Source organism: Teleopsis dalmanni, chromosome X (assembly GCF_002237135.1).
Source record: "Teleopsis dalmanni isolate 2A chromosome X, ASM223713v2, whole genome shotgun sequence".
In the NCBI taxonomy this organism is placed as follows: domain Eukaryota; kingdom Metazoa; phylum Arthropoda; class Insecta; order Diptera; family Diopsidae; genus Teleopsis; species Teleopsis dalmanni.
In genome coordinates this window covers 31,557,360-31,578,821 of record NC_051848.1, presented here as the reverse complement: position 1 = coordinate 31,578,821, position 21,462 = coordinate 31,557,360, and the positions used below count along the sequence as shown (strand labels likewise).

Genomic DNA, 21,462 nt, shown 5'->3' with positions numbered 1-21,462 from the left:
TATGACACCCTCCCTTGCTTTAAATCTTTTCTACTTAAGAGCCAACTCCATACTCTACTATTTTGCAATAAGAAATCCAGCAAGCAAGGGGCAATAAAATAACAGCCACAAATAACAGCTATAGAGAACAAATGAAATGCAAAAAAAATTAAAAAAATAAAAAGAAAAAAAACAAAATAAAAATAAATTAAATTAAATCAAGTGTAAGCGAAGCATAAAAGCGCAAACATTCAATGTAATTTGCAAAAAACGCCAAAGAACAACAAAAAAATATATTCACAACAACAACAACAATGACAAAACCAATAACACCTTTAAATCTTATATTTACAACAACAAAAATAACAACAACAAGAAGAAGAAGAACATGTTAACGTGAAACACCTTAGTGCGTTGATGAAAGAGTTGACATTGTGTGGACAAAACTCAACGACGTTGTTGTTCTTGTTGTTTTTGCTGTTGATGGCGGCGTTAATGTCGCTGCTACTGTTCGCAGTTTGTGTTATGTTTTGGTATATTTTTTTTTTGTGTTAACAATTCAGTCACGCATATAAAAATTATACTAAAATAAAGTTAAACACCAAAAGCTTTAAGTTAAGTTGGCATGAGACAGACGGACACCCAATAATACAAACGATAAGAACTGTATGGAGCAATAACAAATTAAGACTCATTGAGACTGCTGCGTCTGCATATACAAAAAATAATCATAAAAACAAAAACAACAACAACAACAAGAATTACAAGTCAACTGCAAAATTAGACCTTTAACTGCATTTTCAACGGTTTTATTTTTATTATGTGTCTAGTATAACAGCGGTAACACACCTATCAGTTAGTGCTATATATATGTATGTGTGTGAGTGAGTATGTTTGTTGATAAGTGTTTTAAGGATGAGTGATTTTCATGCTTTTGTGCTTTTTATTTTTATTTTGTTGTTGTGTCTTTTTCTTTTCGTAGTATTCATTTGTTGTTGTAATGAATTCCATCACGTCAAAAAAGGTGTGAAAATTGCTGTCAACCACTTTATAAATACCTATGAAATATGCCATTGAATTTACATGTACATACATACATATGTATGTATATTAAAGGGCATATATGTATGTAAGCATAAGATGTACATATGTATGTTGACAGAAATGTCTGTCTGGTATTAATATTTACCAAATGTGCTTATCACAAACATAATAAGGATAAAATTGTGTGGAAGCGCAGCAGACATTAACACGCTGTCATGACTTGAAAGATCATGCCATTTGTTATATTAAATAAAAACATTTCCTATTGTAATTATTGTTGTTGCCACTGCCACTGCTACTGCTACTGCTACTGCTACTGCTACCGTCACTGTTCTTGTTGTTTCTGTTGGTTTTGGTTTTTACTCCTGCTGCTGCTGCTGCTGCTAATGTTACTGCTACTGTGCTACTGTTGGTGTTGCTGCTGCTGTTAGGCTTAGTTACTGTCATTTCTCACTTGGTTAAATTTAGTTGCGTATGAATTGAAGCGTATTTCTATTGTCGTGTTATGAAATTCTTAAGGGAGCTTGAATAAATAAGCTCATGTTGATGATTTCCTCGGTGAATGACGTCGGGTTTTGCTACGGTTTCATTGTGCGCCTTATCAAATACCAAGTGTTTGTCGTTGTTGTCATCGTTGTGTTGTTGTTGTCATTGTTGTCATGCATTTACATGAAAGTTGTAGGCGTTAGTGTGTATATGTTTTGTATTAACTGCTATTGTGTATGGTATAGGCACGTGTGTGCGCCCTACTCCTACTACTCCTTTTAATGTATTATAACAAAATCATTCATTCCAGCGTAATACTGTTTTTGTTGTTGTTGTAAGTATGTGTGAAATTTTATTGAGCATTTGTGGCGCTATCATTTGCTAAGCTTATGTGTCAATAGTTAAAGGTTCAAATATCATTTCAACACTTTTAAAATAGATAACAAATGCTTATTCTGTGTCTGGACATGGTACACAATTTAAATCTACTTAGGAAATTAATATCTGCCCGGTATCCAACCAAATAACAATTTTAATTAGTGTTGTTTTGACAGCTGTCGTCGTTTTAATTCAGTGTTGTAAAGGTTTTGTGTTACGCTATGTTTGACAAATTAAGTACAACACACAAATTTGTTGTTTGTGTATTTTGTCACAATACAATTGTTAACTTAATTGGCTAGTGTTCGAGTAAATACTTATATTTAACAGTTTCAAAATAATAAAGAAAGTAGTAATATTTGTTTCAAAAAAATGTATTCTATAATTTGGTGTAAGTACTATAAAGAATATATATTTATAAGAATGAATTATACTAAATTTAAATTATTATTCAACAAAAAAAAAAAAATATGGAAGCAAAACTGTATTTAGCATTTGAACTTTTTTTTATGACTTAAATAGTAACAAATTACATACGAGAAATTTATTATTATAGCAATGGCTATAAAAGTGTATTATTAATTTTATATAATTATTTGTTGTATTAATTTTATAAAATAATTGTTCCCTATTCATCCAAATTAGTTTTTTTTAAGCACTCTTTTTGGGTATAAAAATGACGTCATGTTTTGATACTGTTATGTCAAATTAAAAAAGTAATAGATTTTGTTTGTTCACACATATACATATATATTAACATATTTTTGTGTATTAATAAAAATACAAATTTTGACATTAATTGTTGAGCAACACTGTTTTGACCCATATAGAAAACCACGGCATTAAAACTGAAGTATAATTGAAAATTTTTTATTGCACTCATTTTTAATTTATATTGACAAAGGACCAAGTAGTCCAGTTCCTTACTTTTAGTTAAGTTTAAAATTCATTTATTTATTTTATTTTATTTATTTATTATAATTAATTGTAAAATTTGAAATCTTGTAAATTTATAAATCTTATGACTAAGACCAGAAAAAGGAGCGCTATCTGCTAGGACTTTCAACTCAAAACTTTCAAATTAATTTTAATTTTAAAGTTTTAATTTTTTTAACCTACAAATAATTAAATTTATATTGAAAACTACAAACATTTTAGAGTTATAGTGACAATGATTGGCTGCATAGCACAGCCATTAGAGCTTCTCATTAAAGTTCGTTATCGAAATGATTTTTAAATTTTAATTATTTATTTTATTTTTAATTATATTGAAAATAACAATCATTTTTTATATAAAGTGACTATGTCTGACTACACACCAAAGCTCTCAGATCTTATTATTAAAGTCCGTTATAGAAAATCAGAACAGTTATGCTACAAATTGTGTTGAACTGTTATAGTATTTTTTAAAAGAACCACAAATATTCTTGTACCATATAAGGAATGATTTGAAAATCAATATTATTTTTATTAAATATATTCCATCAAGTGATAATCTAGAACAGGGCTGTCTAAAGCACGGTCCGCAGCCACATGCGGTCCGCGGCTATTGTTTGAGCGGTTTTCAATCTAAATCGGTTTTTAATACTAAATTTAACCTTATAACCGTATTTTTATTTTTATCGAAAACAACTATGAACGTATGTATTTGTTTCTACTGCTCCCAATATATACAGTTATTTGTATTGGCCCACTATCGTATTTGGTTTGGACAGCCCTGTTCTAGAACATGCTTGTTGAAACATTTGCACTACGTATCATATATATTAGCAGTTAATATCGTATACTTCCAAAACATCTTGAATTAATAATTATATTTAATTGTTAAGATATGGGAATAGACATTTTGTGAACATAATTTTGCACTAAAACCTATTAAAATGCACGAAATTTTGAAACGTGTTGCAAACATGCATTTCAAAACGTTTTGATTTTATTCAGATCTGACATCAAATTAAATTGTAGAAATGTCTACAGATGAATAATTTTTGCTTTGATAAAGTAAATATTGACCATCTGTAGTCAGTTGTCACTTCTTATTATTGTACAGTATCAAAGGATAATATCTCATTGCCAACAATATTTTTATTAAGTACATTACAATCTGCAATATCTATTATGAGAACCTTGAAAAAACATAAATTAATTAAAGTTTGATATACTCTAAAGCTATTGATAAGTCTTAAAACATCTATTGGTATTTACGAATTGTGCCATGTTTACAAACGCTTTTACATGGCTGCTTTATAAACAAATTTAACAATCAATATTAAGAACGTTCACACACAAAAATTAAAAATATTTTTAATTGTACTGTCAGCTGATAGTTGGCACTTGAACCTTAAAACTACTTTAAAAGGGTTTACGCAAGCTAAAAATCAATGTTAAGCCGCCTTTAAAAAAACGCTTTTAAACAGAACTCTTATAAGGGTTTAAGCTATCTTAAAATCAATTTCAAGAGCCCTAAAAAATTTATAAGAATCGCGTAAACGTTTTTGATAGGAGCTTCTTTTATATCATGTTAACAAGGTTGTTGACGACATTACAGGGTACAAACAAAATATTATCATGATTAATGGCTGTTCAAACCATTACAAACGGTGGAGTTTAACACGGGAAGTTATTTAAATTTCTAACTTTTCCTATAACATTCATATTACTTAAGTCTCTTACTTTGTTTATTTATAAAGATAACATTTGGCGGCGATAGCGCAAGTGTAACAGATCTTTTGTATTTTTCAAACATTGGTAAAATCTTTTAATTTTCGAACCTTATAGGTTGTCATTTTAAGCTCGTTTTTTAATGTTTGTTGCATATTTAAATAAAGCTGACAGCTATTTCTTTTTTATTTCGAGGCAACAGTTGTTCACTTTCAGCTAAACTTTTTCAAATTATTTTCGCCGTAGTGACATCGCAGGTATATTTTTTTTGACAGACATTGGTAAAACTTTATCATTTTTTAGGGCTCGTAAGGTTTCAATTTAAGCTTGTTTTTAAATATACGAGTCATATTTGTATTTGGCTGGAAATCACTTATTTTCTACTGTGAGACAAATGTTGTTCGAGTCAAGCTTAAATTTTGACATATTTCACAAAATTTTTAAAAATTTCAATAAATTCTGATAAATAACAATATAGCACGCCATATGGCGTTTTCGATTGGTAAATTTGGGGTAACTTTTTTAATTGCGATTTACTTTTAGTGCAATTTTCATTTTGGATTGTTAAATCTGCATAACACTCAAGATTAATATATAACACTTGAGATTAATTTATAACACTCTAGAGATTTTATCAGAGTATCAAGATAACTCTGAAATTAACAGCATTATGTATTTAAATTAGTTTATTTATTTATGTATTTGAATTTATTAGTTAATGAAATGCTTATATGATTTTAACGGAGGAGTGGAATTTCACAACATATTTACAGTAAACATTCACAATAGATTGAGGCTTGAATTTGGTTGGACTGAAACTTAAAATGTAAAACTTTTTACGAGTAAAACCTCACTCTAAAGAGTTTAAGAGCGTTATTGTTGCTTCACATGGTTTCTTTCGTAAATTGCGATTATTTTTTTTGCCACTCTGTAAGAAAAAATTACGGCTCTTGTTTCAACAAGACTTAATGCTGTTTTTTTTTACAACTGTGAAAGAAAAAATTATGACTAGTTTCATATATTTATGACACCATTATGTGAATGTTTTAAATCACTCAATTATTATTGTTATTATTGATTGTACTTTCAGTTCAAAAATAGCCGTCATTTTTTCTTTCAGAGTAACAAAAAAATACTCGCAACTTATGTGAAGCAACAACAATGATCTTAAAATTCTTAGAGTTAGGTTATACTCGCAAAAAAATTCCAAAGTCCAAAGTTTTAAAAAGGCCAAATTCAAATATCAGTCTATTGTGAATGTTCACTGAAAACAAGTTTCAAAATTGGAGTCGTTTGTATCATATCATATAGCAAAATGCTGCCAATTGCTTTCAACCACAATTAATGTAATTTAAAAAATTACGGTTAATTAACACGTAAAAAATTTAAGCAATATAGTGTTTTTGAAATATCATTGTTTTAAATAACATATTATATGTATATTATTATACATTATATTAATACACTTGTGTATTATTATTAAATGTCATTTGGTTTTTGTAGAAGTTGCAACATTTATTAATTCAAACAAAAATAAAGTGTTCGGTATTTTTTGCACCATTATACTAAATACTACAAAATATAGAAGAAATAAATTTTTTTCTTGTTAGAATCGCGTATATTTCAAACATAAAACAAACATTTAATCAGAAGAGAGTTTTTTAGATATATTAAAAAGCTTATAAGGTGTAAATGTAAATCCACATGTAAATTAATTTACAAATTCCAATCAAAGTTAACCACTTTTTATCTTTTTCAACACTGGTTTGAGGTATTACCGGTTTTTTACAATAATCTGACAATTTGCTTAAAAATTTTTCATTATCTTCGGAAAGCTGTTACGATTCGGTCGCATTAAGAGACGATTAAGTTCAATCAGTAATTCCATAAAAGATATCGAAATTTTTGATTTCGCAATTAGCTGCAGCTACAAAGCAATATATAAATAAAACAAGAGAACTTCGGCTGTGATAAAGAATTTAAAACCAAATGGATTATTATAACAAATATTATATGGACTACTACGCAAATGTGTATTTTATAGATTTTGGAGGTAATTATTTTTTTTTGTATTATATATTATCATTATTCTCCAAAAAAAAATAAATTTACAAGTTTTGCTTTATACATATTTGTAAGAAATACAACATTGCGCCCCACAATACATTTTCCTAAAGGACGTCATATTTTGTTGCCTTCACTTCGGTTACTTCGAATACTTATAACAATTTTAAGCTTATTGAGCTTAATTAACTAACAATAAATTAATTAGAAATACGTTAAGCTAAAAATAGATATCAGCACCAGCGAATGATAAGCAAAAATAAATATATACATTGAAAAATGTTTAATAAAACACAAAATTGCATCATAAATATTGTTTGCGCCCCAAAAAGCAAAGTAGTCTTGACTGACAGATTGGAGCAGTATGGTATATAAATATTGACGCTACTGTGACGTAGATGTATCATACGTATATGATAAAATATTTACGTAATTTGTTACCACACAAAGTGTTTAATTGCCTTTCAGTCCGTGCAAGAGATAAAATAATGGAGCAAAGCCATGTCACCCACATGACAGAATTCCATGGAACAAAGCTTATGTCGTTTGATGGTATCTTGATTAATATTTTTATATTAAGTGTAATTGGATTGTCTGTTCCCACCGTTTATGAGTATTTGTTTAATTATTATTGATGCCATAGAGACATAGAGATGCGGCGGTAAACGTTTAAGAAATTCATTAGAAACATTTGGATAAGTAAAATAAACAATAGAAATCAGTACTCAATACTGATGGACTTTACGCAAAATATTTGAATGACAACTTAAAACATGTAGCGTGGGAATCTACATAAAAGTATTAACAAATTACATTAGTAATTATATAAACAGAGGATTTATAAGTATTCATCTATAGATCTAATGTATTTAATAACGAATTAATCGCACCTGAAGTTATAACTATGAAGTCGGCCATCGCGTCTTTGTAAGAAACAAATTGATAGCTACGTTAATACTGGATGTGAGTATATATAATATTGTTTGATCTAAGAAGATTCAGAAATATAAGAGAATTTGGGTAGAAGAGAATTTACTTGTTGAAAATACGCATAAAGACCAGAATATCCCACTTTCAGGAGTTTCTAATATAAAATGAGAACAGACTTGCGACTTAACAAATTAACCGATTTCAGGCAGAGGTAGAGTCATCTCGAATTGATGCAATTTATTAAAAAATTGATTAGAGCTGTCTTCCTAGGAAACGGAAGTAAAAAAAAAAACAAGTAATTTACGAATAAAAGCGAGAATGTGCTTTTTTGAGAAGTTGCTGACGTAAGACGGGAACAGACGTCGGAAATTCACAAAAAATGTGACTTAATAAATCAACCTATTTTAAGCAGAGGCAACATTCTGTAATCATGGGTAGCTTCAACTTATTATTTCCTGTTTTGAAAAGATGTCTCTTTGTAATGCAATGGACAATTCAGGTTTTTTTTTGGCCTGACAAGTAATTACAATTATGGATAGGCTATGCATGCATTGCGATCTGAAAGATCTGTTTTGCAGGCAACTACTCCAATTCCAAACTTTTGAAGAATTTTGTGACAACTGTGGGCAGGATTTTAACTAGGTGTTTAGGGCTCAAAACTTCACTGCCTAGATAGTTAAATCTAAATTAAACTAATTATTGTAAGTTAATTCAGAAATCGTTATTATCCTGGATTATTATTTGTTCAACAAAATGCTATATTACTTTGGGTTGCTAATAGTCTTCGTATGTCAAGTAGTTTGCAAAAATCTTTTTAAAATAGTTTTTAGAAGAGCAATATTTATTTAACGATTATCGATTATCTGTGTAGATCGAATTGATTGTGAATTTTAACGGTTTTGAAGGATAGACGTGAGCCTAATTTAAAAACATATTTAATCCTAATAACTAGTTGGTTTGAAAATATGTTTAGAACACAGAAATTTATTCTTTCAGCATTTTTAAAAATTTAAATATCCTGAACTATGGATTTATAGTTCATGGGAACCACGAAAAATATTTGCTATACTTAAATATTCGTATAAATTTTTATATGGCGCATACGATACACTTATTCTCGAACCACTTTTCTAATATTTTCTATTATTAACCAAGAACGCCGCCTTGACATGGCTTTAAATATGTTCATGTGGCAGTTGCATGCATTCGTTGTGCATCCATCCAGGCAGGATAAATTTAATACTTATGCAAATATTATTTTTATCAGAAAACACATGTAAAATGATTGCCAAAAAGGATTTTATCATTGGATGACTGCTACATCCAATATATATATTCGTTCGTATGTATCTATATGCAAATAAAATTGCAATTGCAATAAAGCAAAAATATTTGCAGATGAAATTTTTGCAAGTACGAAATGACAAAAAAAATAAAAACAAAAACAATTTCAGAAATAAAAGGATTTTAAATATTTGACTAAAGTGAAGTGCATGACATTTTGCTGCGATTATGGGTTTCCTTGAATTTAAACTGGGTTTTTATAATTCAAATATCTAGTACACACATACGTTTGTAACATTTTATTTATCTTCCATTCTCAATGCAGATTTTAGAAAACTAAAATATTCTTAAAGAAAAATATTTATAGTTTCTATGAAATAATTTCCATCATCTATGTTGAATTGTCGCTATTTATGGTATAAGTTGCTGGCCCCAATAATTGCTGTTGATTCTATGGTTTAGCGCTTGAGTTCTTTTTCGCTTTTTGCGGTGGGAAGCAGTGTAATACCTACGCACTGACCACAACCTGATGCCCCGGAGAGTGAGTGCTCTATTCACACTGACTAAACCACTCCCCCTTATTTCTAGATACCTTGTCCTGCCCAGGGGCTACGTTAATATTACTTTGAGTCAGAATCAGAATCCATATAGTCATTTAAGACTTCCAACGGTGTGATCTGTGTCCAAGTTTCACTACTGCTTTAGATGATTAGCCTTGCCCTTCATCTTGATGTGATAAATTTAATTGCTCCAGGTATCTTTTGGTGAGATCTACCTTTTTTAACCTTAGGATCTTGAAAAAAGTTATTTTAATTAAATATTTTTAATATTATATTAATATTATATTAATTAATATTATATTTAATTAGTTTTACAAATTATGGGGTTGACACATTATTGGAGTAATATAAGTCTGTTCTATATAGCTTTATCTATATAGAACATTCGACAGCATAAAGCTAACTTTAATATTAAATATTTTATTCTGTATATATTAAATATTAACAATCATGTGATTATACACACTAGGGATTAGGAGAGTTCAACAGTAGAAATGCACTGTGTTGTCTACAGCAGTGTTGTCCATACCAGATAAGATCGCGGACCAATACAAACACATTGGAGGGCCGCAGGAACAAATACATACGCCCATAGTTGTTATTATAAATACATTATAACGTTATAAAAACGGTTATAATGTTAAATTTATCAATTTAAATTAATTTATTTGGTATATTATAAAAATAAAATAATGTAGTTTTATCAGTACACCAAAAGAAAATTTGAGGAATTGTAGTAGATTAAAAACATATAAACATTAATCTATATGTAGCCCGCATAAACATTAGTCGCGGGCTACATGCGGCCCGCGGGCAGTACTTTGGACAGCCCTGGTCTAGAGCATCGTAACAGGCTTGACTCTGTGTAACCATACACCGTGGCCATTAATTATTTACTATTGCAACTATTGAATCCTAGTGTTGGTTGGTTTAAAAATATATTTAATATATTAAATATGTATAATCATATCATTATACATACTAGGGATGACGAGGGTGAAATATAGTGAGTTTTTTTTTTTCATTTTTTTTTTTATTTTATATTAATTTTATTATTCATTCACCTCAAGCAATTGTCCAAACATTACATTTCCATTAACATACAGTGATGCTAAGTAAATGGCATTATTGTGCTTAGTACTTCACTTTAATTCCAGTAATCTTTCACATCTGATAATAGCAGCAGGAAACAAAAAAAAAAATAAATAAATAAATAAAAGTAATTTTATGCTACAATAACAAAATTAATTTACCATCAATGGGAAAGTAGCTTGTCGCTCCAAAAGCTTTTAGAATGAAAGATACATTTTTGCACAAAAAAAAAATTTTTTTTTTTTGCTTGGTTCTTTTCATGCGAAGAAGATACACGACAATAGTTCTCATTCATTTTGATTTTGAGTTTTGGTTTTTATGCTTTACAGTAGTTACTGTCCTGGTCCTGCTCCTGCTCCTACTCCTGCTACTACTACTTGCAAATTGTTTAAATAAAAATTGGCAAGAATGTTTTATTGTTCGCATAAAAGATTTTTTTATCTTTTTCTTCAATTTTGAATTAAAATTCGGTTTTTTTTTTTGAGATGCATGCATTTCAGATACTTTTTATGTATTTGCTTTCGATTTGAATTCGTCGCATTTCTTTGAAATTCAAGCAAATTCGACTCATAGCATGTTCAAATACAATTTACAAAAAACAAAAAAAAAACAAAAAAAAAAATACCAAAAAAAAAAGTACGTATGTTGTCCAAATTTCTTTACTAACACTTTTGGGATCTTACAGTGCATCTCAAATCTCATTGTTGAGATTTCCATCTTTTAAAATACTAGTATTGTTGCTTTTCTTTTTACTTTTATTTTATTTTAATTTGTTTTTCTTTTTTTTTCTATCTTTAAGTGGTATGTATATATCTCTGATGCGCGTTTAACGCATACAATGGAGAGGGTAGAGTATGGCGGGGACTCCAGTGATATGCTGTATGGCTGACTGCATTGCAGTGGGGCGTGCACGCTTGATGTCTCGACAAGATTAGATTAGTTTCCATTTTAGAAATTTATTAATCGAGCGTTTGAAACATTCAAATGAAATTTTTTATGTTTCATTTGAAATTAAAGTTTTATGAATGAAATAATTTCAAAATTAAATTAACTATAAATAATCCCAGACAAAGGTCTTAGAATACCAGAAGGCGAATTCAGTTAACGTAAGACATATTAAAGTTATTACAATTTCTTTCTCTTAGCATCGTTGGTTAATATTTGTGGATGTGATTGTGATGTCACTATTGTAAGGTACAATGAACTTTTAAAATTGTACATAAAAATATTATAGTAAAAAGAGTTTTTTTTATTTCAGTTTCCTTTAGAAATATATAAATCTGAATTACAAAAATAAATTTAAAAGAGTTCACTTATTTGACTGACTGTAAATATTATAATGATTATATATATTGTCTCTGTTATTCCCTCAGATTTAATGTCAAGTTTTATCATCATATATTGGTTAGAGTTACAACAAAAAATTCAGAAGAGATCTCTTATTTGACTGATTGTAAATATCATTATTATGGACGTGTGCGAGTTAGGCTAAGTTGATGCAAAACCAAATGGGAGATTTTTTGGGATTTTTTGCGCTGCACAAATTTAGCCATTTATCAACACGTATCGATACATCACTACATTATCGGCACAGCTTAGAATTTCCCTCATATAATAAGGAACTGAACTGCTAGGTACTTCGCCCTTTAAATATCATTATTTTAACTTTATCATATAGATATTCTTTCAAATTTAATATCAAGATATTGTCATCATGTTCTTGTTGTTCTAACTGCTTTGAAGCTGAAGATAAAACACATGAAGAAGATGATTAAACAAAACAAACGAAGTAAAATAGCAAGAGTGAGAGAGAATAAGATTAAGTGAAGTGGCGTTACAGCTTCAGATTAGCTTTAATGTTTCGTACAACACCTTTACAGTTTTCTCTATCATTTTCGGCTGTTTTTCAATTCAATATATTTAGCCTTTATAAATCTAATACAATGTTTACACCGCTTACTTAGTAAGTTACTTAAGTAATTTTAAGATTTTGTCGTTTCCATTGACATAAGTTACTTATTACATGCGAAACAGTGGTGCCAAACTTCGTTACTTTTGCATATTTCTAAATATCCGTGACTTTTCGAGTAACGTTACTCAATAATACGTTACTGAAGTTTACATGCTTTTTTCGGCAATAAAAGGAATTTTTTAAAGCATATATATTAATTATAATATATTATAGATATAATAAATTATAATAATTATTTTAGTTAATTGTTTGATCCGCATATTTTGCATTTAGCTTTTCACCTCCTACCGGTTTCAAATGAATCCAAATTTCTTTGTTTTATATTAATGTTTTTAAACATTATTAATGAATTTGATAGCGAATAAAAATTTTGTTCAAAATAAAACAGTTATTATTAGACTGCGAAAACAATTCCTTAAAAGTAATCATTACCAAGTACTCGAAAGAGTAGTTATAACAAATACTACTCATTCGTTACTCCGGTATTTCTTGAGTAACGAATACAAAGTAACGGATAATTTCATTTTTGGCGCTACTAATGCGAAAGAGTATTTCTGTGTAAGAAAATTTTTTGAAAATTCTAAGAGAGCTATTTTTTTTTTAATAAACTTCACATAATAATATATTACACAAAAAATTAAATATATAATTGATATATTATATCATATAAAAACAAAGATTTTAATTAATGCTTACTTCCTCACTGCATTTGTTTATGGCTCAGCTGCTGTTTTTTTTCACATTCCACAAAAATAACATATGACAAATATTCCAAATTCCGCTAATTTCCCTTGTAGGAAATTTATTTTTAAGACATTTTGCATTCGACATTTTTGGTCTAATTTTGATTACTTTATTCTTAAGTAATAGTACATTCACACAGTCTCATTTAGGCACTTGTTCATTTATATTAATGAGTGAACGTCGTTCACATTGTAATGAGTTCATTTACGCAGCTGACAGAATTTTAATAAAGTTTTACAAATTTTTAAATTTTGAGGTTATTCAGCAACCTGTTTTTTTAATAATGGTTTTTATATATTTTTTTATCTGGCTATAGATCACTTTTTGTAAAAATAAAACTCAACGTTTGTTTAATATTTTTTTAATATATTCTATATTTCGATTCTCTTTGATAGTCATCATCAGGATCAGTATCTAACACCTGGTCACCCGGTTCTTTTAATAATGACGCGGGCATCCTTTACGACACATTTTCCACCAGTGGGTACAAATTCAAACTTTTTTTAGTCGGAGCACTTTCACTCATTCTGTCATTCTACATAATATTCAGCATTCAGTTAATTACCTACCCTCACCTTAACTTCATCAACACTTAAATCAAAGCCCATACGAGGTTTCATGTAATTAAAAGCAACGATAAAGGTTTCCTGGAATTATTCTACATCCAAACAAATTAGCTTCACATATTGGTTTTTTGTTTTTGTTGGTGTTGTTTTTCTTGTTGTTGGGGTCAATAATTTATTAAATGCCTTAAATTTACTATTTTATGAAATAATTTCAATTAAGAAACACAATTCCTGAACGTACGCATGAATGATGCGTTTGTACATAAAGCACTTAATGCGAATGTTATTTAATTTCTTTTAGCTCTTTCATTTGCTCTATCCATTTTTTTTTGTATTTTGGGTTATTTTTCTTCTTTTTTTTGGCTTTTTGTTATTGTTAAAAGCCAAGTTAAACATTGGCAGCAATTTTACAATAAAAAAAACACTTGTGCTCGTTCAGTTCGTTTCTGCCCTCCAACGATATGTGTATGTACATATATCAAACGATACTTCCCAGTAGAAAACGGATCGATCCGTCATCGAAGACGTCTTCAAGACATGGATACATACATGAAGACCGATCGATCCAAATGTATGACGGTCTTTGAAGACACTTTCATACAAATTAGCCAAATGTCTTCAATGAATTTTTGTGTACATGTCTCGAAGACCGTCTCGAAGACCATGTCTTGCATAACGGACGCATTCGACAGAAAGTTGTGCGCTCTTAGTGCAGTGCTCATATAATTTTTTCACCCTTTTTTTATTTCTACTCTTTTATTGCGCTCTTTAAATTTTAAATGAATTTCAATTTTCTCTTTAAATAAGTAGAAAGAAATTGTTGTATTTTGTACTTTTATTTATTTTATATAATAATTTTTTACATTACATTCAAAATTAACAGTTTTAGAAGTAAATTATAAATTTTATTATAAATTATTATAAATTTTATTAAGATATTAAAAATAAACTAGTAAAAACTAGTAAACGTAATACAAATTAATTTAAATATTTAACTTAATATAACTTAACATATCTAAAATTAACTAAAACTAATATAAAATAATTTATAGCATTTCGCTATCATCAATTGTTGAAGTTTTATATGTTTCAAAAGCGTTGAAGAGGATTTTGGTACAATTAAACCTTCTGATCTTAAGAGTTCTAAAATATCTTTACCACAATGCCTGTTAATCCTGTGTTTTTAAATATAACAGCTAATTTTTCACAAGTGTTTTCAGTTTTTTTATTTTCAACATCCTTTGTTTCGTTTCTAAAACAACTTTCACTGGAATTATTGTCTTCAATATTAAAATCAATATATTTTCCAGGAACTAAGTCAATATTTCATTTGTTTTGATTTAATTTCTTTTTTTTAATATTTCATAGTTTAATGATTTTGTTTCTTTATTCATTTTGATTTTTTTAATATTTATTTCACAAATGTTTATTTACTACACTTCAAAATTATTGCGTCACTTCATTTATAAAACATAGCGTCATCTGAGGCAAAATTCAAATACGTTGCTATGAACACTAAAATGAGAGAGAAAGCAAAGAAAGAGTATTTACATTCATGTTTTGAACAATTGTTTTGCAAATTTGCTTGAACATGCGGACGCGGTATCAAAGACCGTCTTGAAGACAATGTCTTCGAAGACCACTTTTTCTACTGGGTTTTATTTTGCGTGTGTGTGTGTGTGCTTAATGTGTAGGAATATATGTGTGTTGTGTTGTTGCTGCTATATTGAAGAAGAAATCATTTTGATCATACATTCTGAATTGCTTAATGTTAAACTGTATTGTTTTTGTTATTGCTGTTGCTGGAGCTGACGTTGACGCTGACGTTGATGCTGCTGGTATATTGTTTCTGTGTTTATTTATTTTTTTTTTTTTTTTGCTACTGTTAGCTCCTGACAATGTGGTCGTTGTTGTTGTTATTATTATTTTAACTTTTTGCCGTTTATTGGTCATGGCGCATACAATATAATCACATCAGTTTACTTTTCATGATTTTTATTTGGTATGTTGGTTGGTTGGTTGGTTGGTTGGTGCTTCTTCATCTTTTCCCCTTCTCTAGCTTCTCTGTTCTGTTCTGTTCTGTTCGCATTGCTTCTGTACCCGTTCCTGAAATAGCTTTTAACATTAAGAAAGAAAAGCAGCCTTTCAGTGCTTGAAGCAGAGTACGTACGCCTGAATCTGAATCTTTCAATTGTCGACTTTTTGGCGACTTTGCAAAATATCTCATGCATTTTATATTGTAACTAAGAGTAGCAATTGTACGATACTTGTACGATGTAATGTCAGTTTATCATATTGTTGTTATAATAGTGTATAATATGAAAAAAAAAAATTAGGATATTACAAAACAAACAAAAAAAAAATTTTTAAATAATAAAAGTATGTGAAGAAATAAACACATACCATATAAAATTATAAAGTTATATTTAAATTTGTTTATACGTAAATATACACATATAATATAGGTATATATATGTAATATACACATAGAAATCTTAAGAGCCGGGGGGTGCATTTAATTTTTTTTATTAATTATAATTTCTTAGTAAAATTTCTCTTCGTACAATTTTGCAATCACTTAACTTATTCTGTGCTTCTTCTTCTTTTTTAGGTCCAGCAACTGTTCAAATGGTTTCTCAAAACCGACCCCCACCAATGCCGGTACCCGTACCAGTGCCACAGGGTCAGGTAGTGCAACCATATGTCAATGAGAACGGTACCTTTACACACGTTGTGCTTTCGCCACAACAGTATCAGCAACTACATGCGGGACAAGGACATATACATACGCCATTTGTAAGTTTTGTTTTCAATTAAATTTTATCCATATTCTAATTGACTTTTTTCTTATTTTTGTTTTTATTTTTGTTTTTCTTATTATACATGCTTTTTTTAACTTCTTAAAATATAATAAGCTTTTTATTTGGTCATTCTTTGCTTTTTGATTAATGCCTTAGACCAACCTACAGCTGTTAGGATTGTAGAAAATTTTTGGATTTATTTTTTTTTTTTTGTTTTTTTAATTAATTTGCTTTTGTTATTATTTTAAGTTGATTACAATTTCTACAATTTTGTAGAAAAATGGTAAAAAGAATTTCTCAAGTGAGTAATCAACACGTAATTCGAAAGTTCTTCTAACTATATACTATTTTTTTTGTGTGTGCATGTGTGTGTGTGTTACTGTATGTGTATTAGTTGGGTTGAGTTGAGTTGAGTTGTTACTTTTGTTGTGTGTGTGTGTGTTGGTGTGTAATATATGTAATGTATAATACTGGTTGGCTAGAGCATTTGTTTAATATTTATGACCCTTAAAGTAACTCAAGTGTAACTTTTTGTTGGTGGTATTTTTCTTTAGCATTTAAGCACTTACAAACTATTTAAATTATTATGAAAATGTAATTATTGTCACGCCAAAGTTAGGCTTCATAAATAATTTATTCTTTAATTAATAGGCAAAACCGTTTGTTTACTTTAGCTATCGTTGTTGTTGTTTTTAATTACAATTTATTATCGCCTAACGATATTAGGTAATATAAATAAGAAACTGTATTGAATTGTAGTAAGTAAAGTAATATAAGTAATTCAACAAAAAAAAAAAAATTAATAAATTAAAGAGAACTTCAAAAAACTTCTGGTATTCGATTTTCTTAATTAGAAACCAAGGAACTCATGTTATGTTATAGCCTACTCACATGGAATCTAGGTTAAATTGAGTTTCAATTAGTGCTTCAAAGTGTTTTAGCATTATGCTGTTTTTACTGCTTGAGTATATTTGAATTCGAACATTTTAAATCACAAATACGACATCAAATTTTAGTAATACAACTTATCATAATCGATACTACAACTACTACGGTCCAGGGTCTTGGCCCCCTTTAATAGTTCTTCAACAAAACAACAAAGTACAATCTCAACAACACCATCGGTACTACAAGTAGTATCCGCTCGTAAACTTCTTTAATAGTTCTCTTATAATTATAACTCATAATTATCACCATCGGTACTACAACCGGTATCCGAACATGGACTAGAAGTTCACTTATATTGTCTTGAACGTCCAACTTTCGCTGAATTTTAAAGAGAAAAAATTACAAGGCTATATTTAGTAAATAAGAGAGTAAATGAGGTGAATATATCCACCGGTGATGAATCCTAATTTGTGAATGTTTTTAAAATTGTCAATCAAAAGAGTAGATATAAATATTGTGACTATTAAGTAGCGCTCAGGTTGTCAGAGCAGCGGCCATTCACCAATATGCATATAGCTCAACTAAAAGCGTGCATACAGTTATATATTTTATTAAAGGCATTTGATGGAAGATAAGATACTAACTTTTAGTTACAATACTCACCCTTTATTTTTATTATTATCTTTAATGAGATGTTAAGCAATGGAAAGACTAAGTCGTCAGTGTGAAACTTCAACCCATTAAAACCATTCTGATATCCCACGGTGAGTCCTTTTGGGAACATCGATTTGATATTTCGTCAATAGGCTGTCAAGAGATAAATCCCAAGCGTCTTTTTTTTTTGCTGTTATTAAGTCTATCGACTACATTTTTCAAACTGTGTGTTTTTAAATACCACCATTGCTCTTGAGTTACTGCAGCTCCTCTTATGGACACGTTCCTGCTGGTGGTATATTCTATAGTTACCCTAGATCATACCACCGTTGGGTATTCTGTAGTCACCGTAGATCATGCCACCATTGTATATTCTATAGTCACTCTAGATCATGCCACTGTTGGGTGTTCTGTAGTTACCCTAGAACATGTCACCGTTGGGTGTTCTGTAGTCACCCTAGATTATACCATCGTTGGGTAATTTAAAGTCACTCTAGATGATGCCGTTGGGTATTTTATAGTCATATATTATGCATGGCACCGTTGGGTGTTTTATAGTCACCCTAGGTCATGTCACCATTGATTACATGTTAGAAAATCGTTTGTTCAATCTTTCTAATCTTATAATTTTTTGTAATATTTTAAATTTTAAACGAAGTTTAGTTAATCAGCTTTTGCTGTTAATCAACTATTTAATTAAAAAAAAAAATATTTTTCAATTCTTAACTTTGTTTATACAAAAATATAATATGAAAAATTAATCTCGAAAATTTTTTAGAAATATGAAGAAATTTCCCTCATAGAACTGCAATGTGTATCTCAAAATAATTCAGAATATTTTTTTTTTTGTAAATTTATTTTTTAGTTCTTTGAAAAACTTTTTTTTCTACATTTATATAGCTTTGTTTAATATATTTTTATAAAATTTACGAGCAATTTTTTAAATTAATTTATTGCAATTAATGTATTCGCGCATGCATAAAGATAAAAGCTAATGTCTGGAACACTGGAGAACAATTGCGAAAGTATTTTACTATTGAACATGTGTCCAAAATTATAATTTTCAAACACAATTTTGTTTGCTATTTAAAATTTTTTAAATTTGTTTATAATTATTGTTTACAGTTAAATTATGAAAATTAATTTTTAATAATTTTTTGTGAAAATAAAGATAGTATATGTAGGCCGATTTTTTAAGAGATATATATAGACTTTGAAACTAAAATAAAACAACGTTACTTTGAATAAATAATTCAAATAATTTTTTGCCCGATACATGATTTTATGGCATAAATAATGAAAATAATTTCGGTGAGTTGAGCTTTATGAAAATATCTTAGAAACTACACTTTGAAGCCTCAATTTTTCTCATGTTTTTTCGAATATGTAAGACAATATCTCACCTAAACACCTCCTAAAATTTACGAGGAATTTGGAATCAAAAAGATTTTCTTGTTTAATCAAGAGACTACGAACGTCTTCTACTTTATCTATGTACCTTGTATGGAAAGTGAATGGTCTAGTTTCGATGTGGATAAAAAGCGAATATTACACATCGTACTTGGTGCTACAAGTCGCTGAGTGTGTTAAAGAATGGGGCCACCAAAAACCTTAACCGAATTCTGACCAAGCCTAGGCATAGAAACAACAGGTATTCTGGTGTCCTTTCTTCAAGAATTGGTAGACATGCATTGCAGGATACACCACAGGGTAGGCCAAGTCTAGCTTCATGCCGTCCTTTGGTCCAGTGTCCTGTAAAGACAGATATTTACCTAGATACCTCTGATTTGCTACTGTGTATCAAGTAAGAGGTTCTGCATTTGAAATAGATTGCCCAAGTATCCCTTGACCTGACTTCTGAGGTAGTACAGGCCCACTCACTATTAGCCTGTCTAAAAAAGATGTTAGTTAACCTGTCACTGTAGCTGGCAGGGAAAGCGATTGAAATAGGAGTATCCGTAGAAGAAACGCTCAGTCCAGCAAGTTCATTTGCACGTTAATATCCTACTATATCAGAATGCTCATGAACCCAAACTAGAGTTAACCTCTCACTTAGTGCGTTGATAAATTCTCTACATTCTTGTAATAATCTGGATTTTATATAGACCGCTGATAATACTTTAATAGCCATCTGACTGTCAGTAAAACAATATAGATTTCTTTTCCGCGAAAGTACATGTTTAAAGTAAAGTGCACATGCTCCAAGTATAGCGAAGATTTCTGCTTAAAATATTGAAGTGCAATCGGAGAGATGGTAAGAACCAATATGAACTGGGTTTTTCATTAGTGGTATTTAGCTTAACCATTTTTTAGTGCCTTTCTTTGTTATAACTCAAACCTTTTGATTAAACGGAAAGGGTTTACCCTTTCCCTTTTTAGTATTTAGTCCCCTCATCTTTCTTCCTCTACTCAAATTTCGTCATACCACAGACAGATTATCACTAACGTGGGATTCCAAAAAATTTCTCAAAATTTCAAAGATATTCTCATAGTTGCATTTTGTTAATTGAATTTTTTTTTTTTTTTTTGCAACCCACATACATGCAAGTCTCGCTGGAAATACCATAGGCTAAGACTATGTTAAACACTTGACTAGACCGACATGCAAGTGTCGGTCTGGGTGTGTTCACGTTCGTTCGTTGGTTCGTTGGTTCGATGGCTCGTTCGCAGTAATTCCGATTCATCAAAAGTGAAATAAATTTTGCTACGGTTTGTGAACAAAATGAAAGTACATTTTCTGTTTTCTGTTTCAATTGTTGTTGTGACTGTTCTTCTTCTTCTAGTTGTTGCTTGCCTGAGTGCCTGTTGCTTGTAACTGTTGGTGGTATTGTTGTTGATTGATTGTGTTAACAATCAAATTAACATTGTTATTATCTTGTTTGCATTTTTAAATGGATGAAAAAAATTAAAATATTTTTTCCTTCGCATTTTGGTTAAAAACTCGTTAATCTAACTTTTTTTTTTTGTTTTTTTTTTCCTTTTTTTTTTTATTTTTTTTTACACATTTTTTTTCCACTTTAAGTTCATTTTGTTTGCTACAAGTTATACTAGTGCCATTCATCTCTACAACTCATCACCGTCTCAACTTTTTTTCATCACTTCCCAACTATTCTTCTCCAGAGTTGCGTTTTCTTTGCAATATTTTTTTTTGTTTTTTTTTTGGCAATATTTTTTTTTTTTGTTTTTATTTTTTAGTTCATAAAGTTGCTAAAATTTAAATATTTTTATTGTATGTTAATTTTGGTTTGAAAAATATTTGTTTTGTTTTGTTTTTAATCAAATTAATAAGAGTAACTACCATTGAAAAATTAAAAACATAAAAAAATCCAATTTTATTATGCAAGACTGCGTCACTTTCG

General features: G+C 29.4%; 1 protein-coding gene across 1 annotated transcript in view; it reads left to right on the top strand.

The window, feature by feature from the left end:
• The window catches only part of LOC119688291 (myb-like protein Q), a 134,379-nt gene extending 117,509 nt beyond the window's left edge, over window positions 1-16,870 (top strand). Inside the window, exons 3-4 of the mRNA XM_038102970.1 lie at window positions 16,372-16,556; window positions 16,838-16,870. Coding sequence (XP_037958898.1) covers window positions 16,372-16,556; window positions 16,838-16,870 — 218 coding nt within the window. The remainder of the gene's footprint in view (window positions 1-16,371; window positions 16,557-16,837) is intronic.
• The last annotated feature ends 4,592 nt before the right edge of the window (window positions 16,871-21,462 follow it).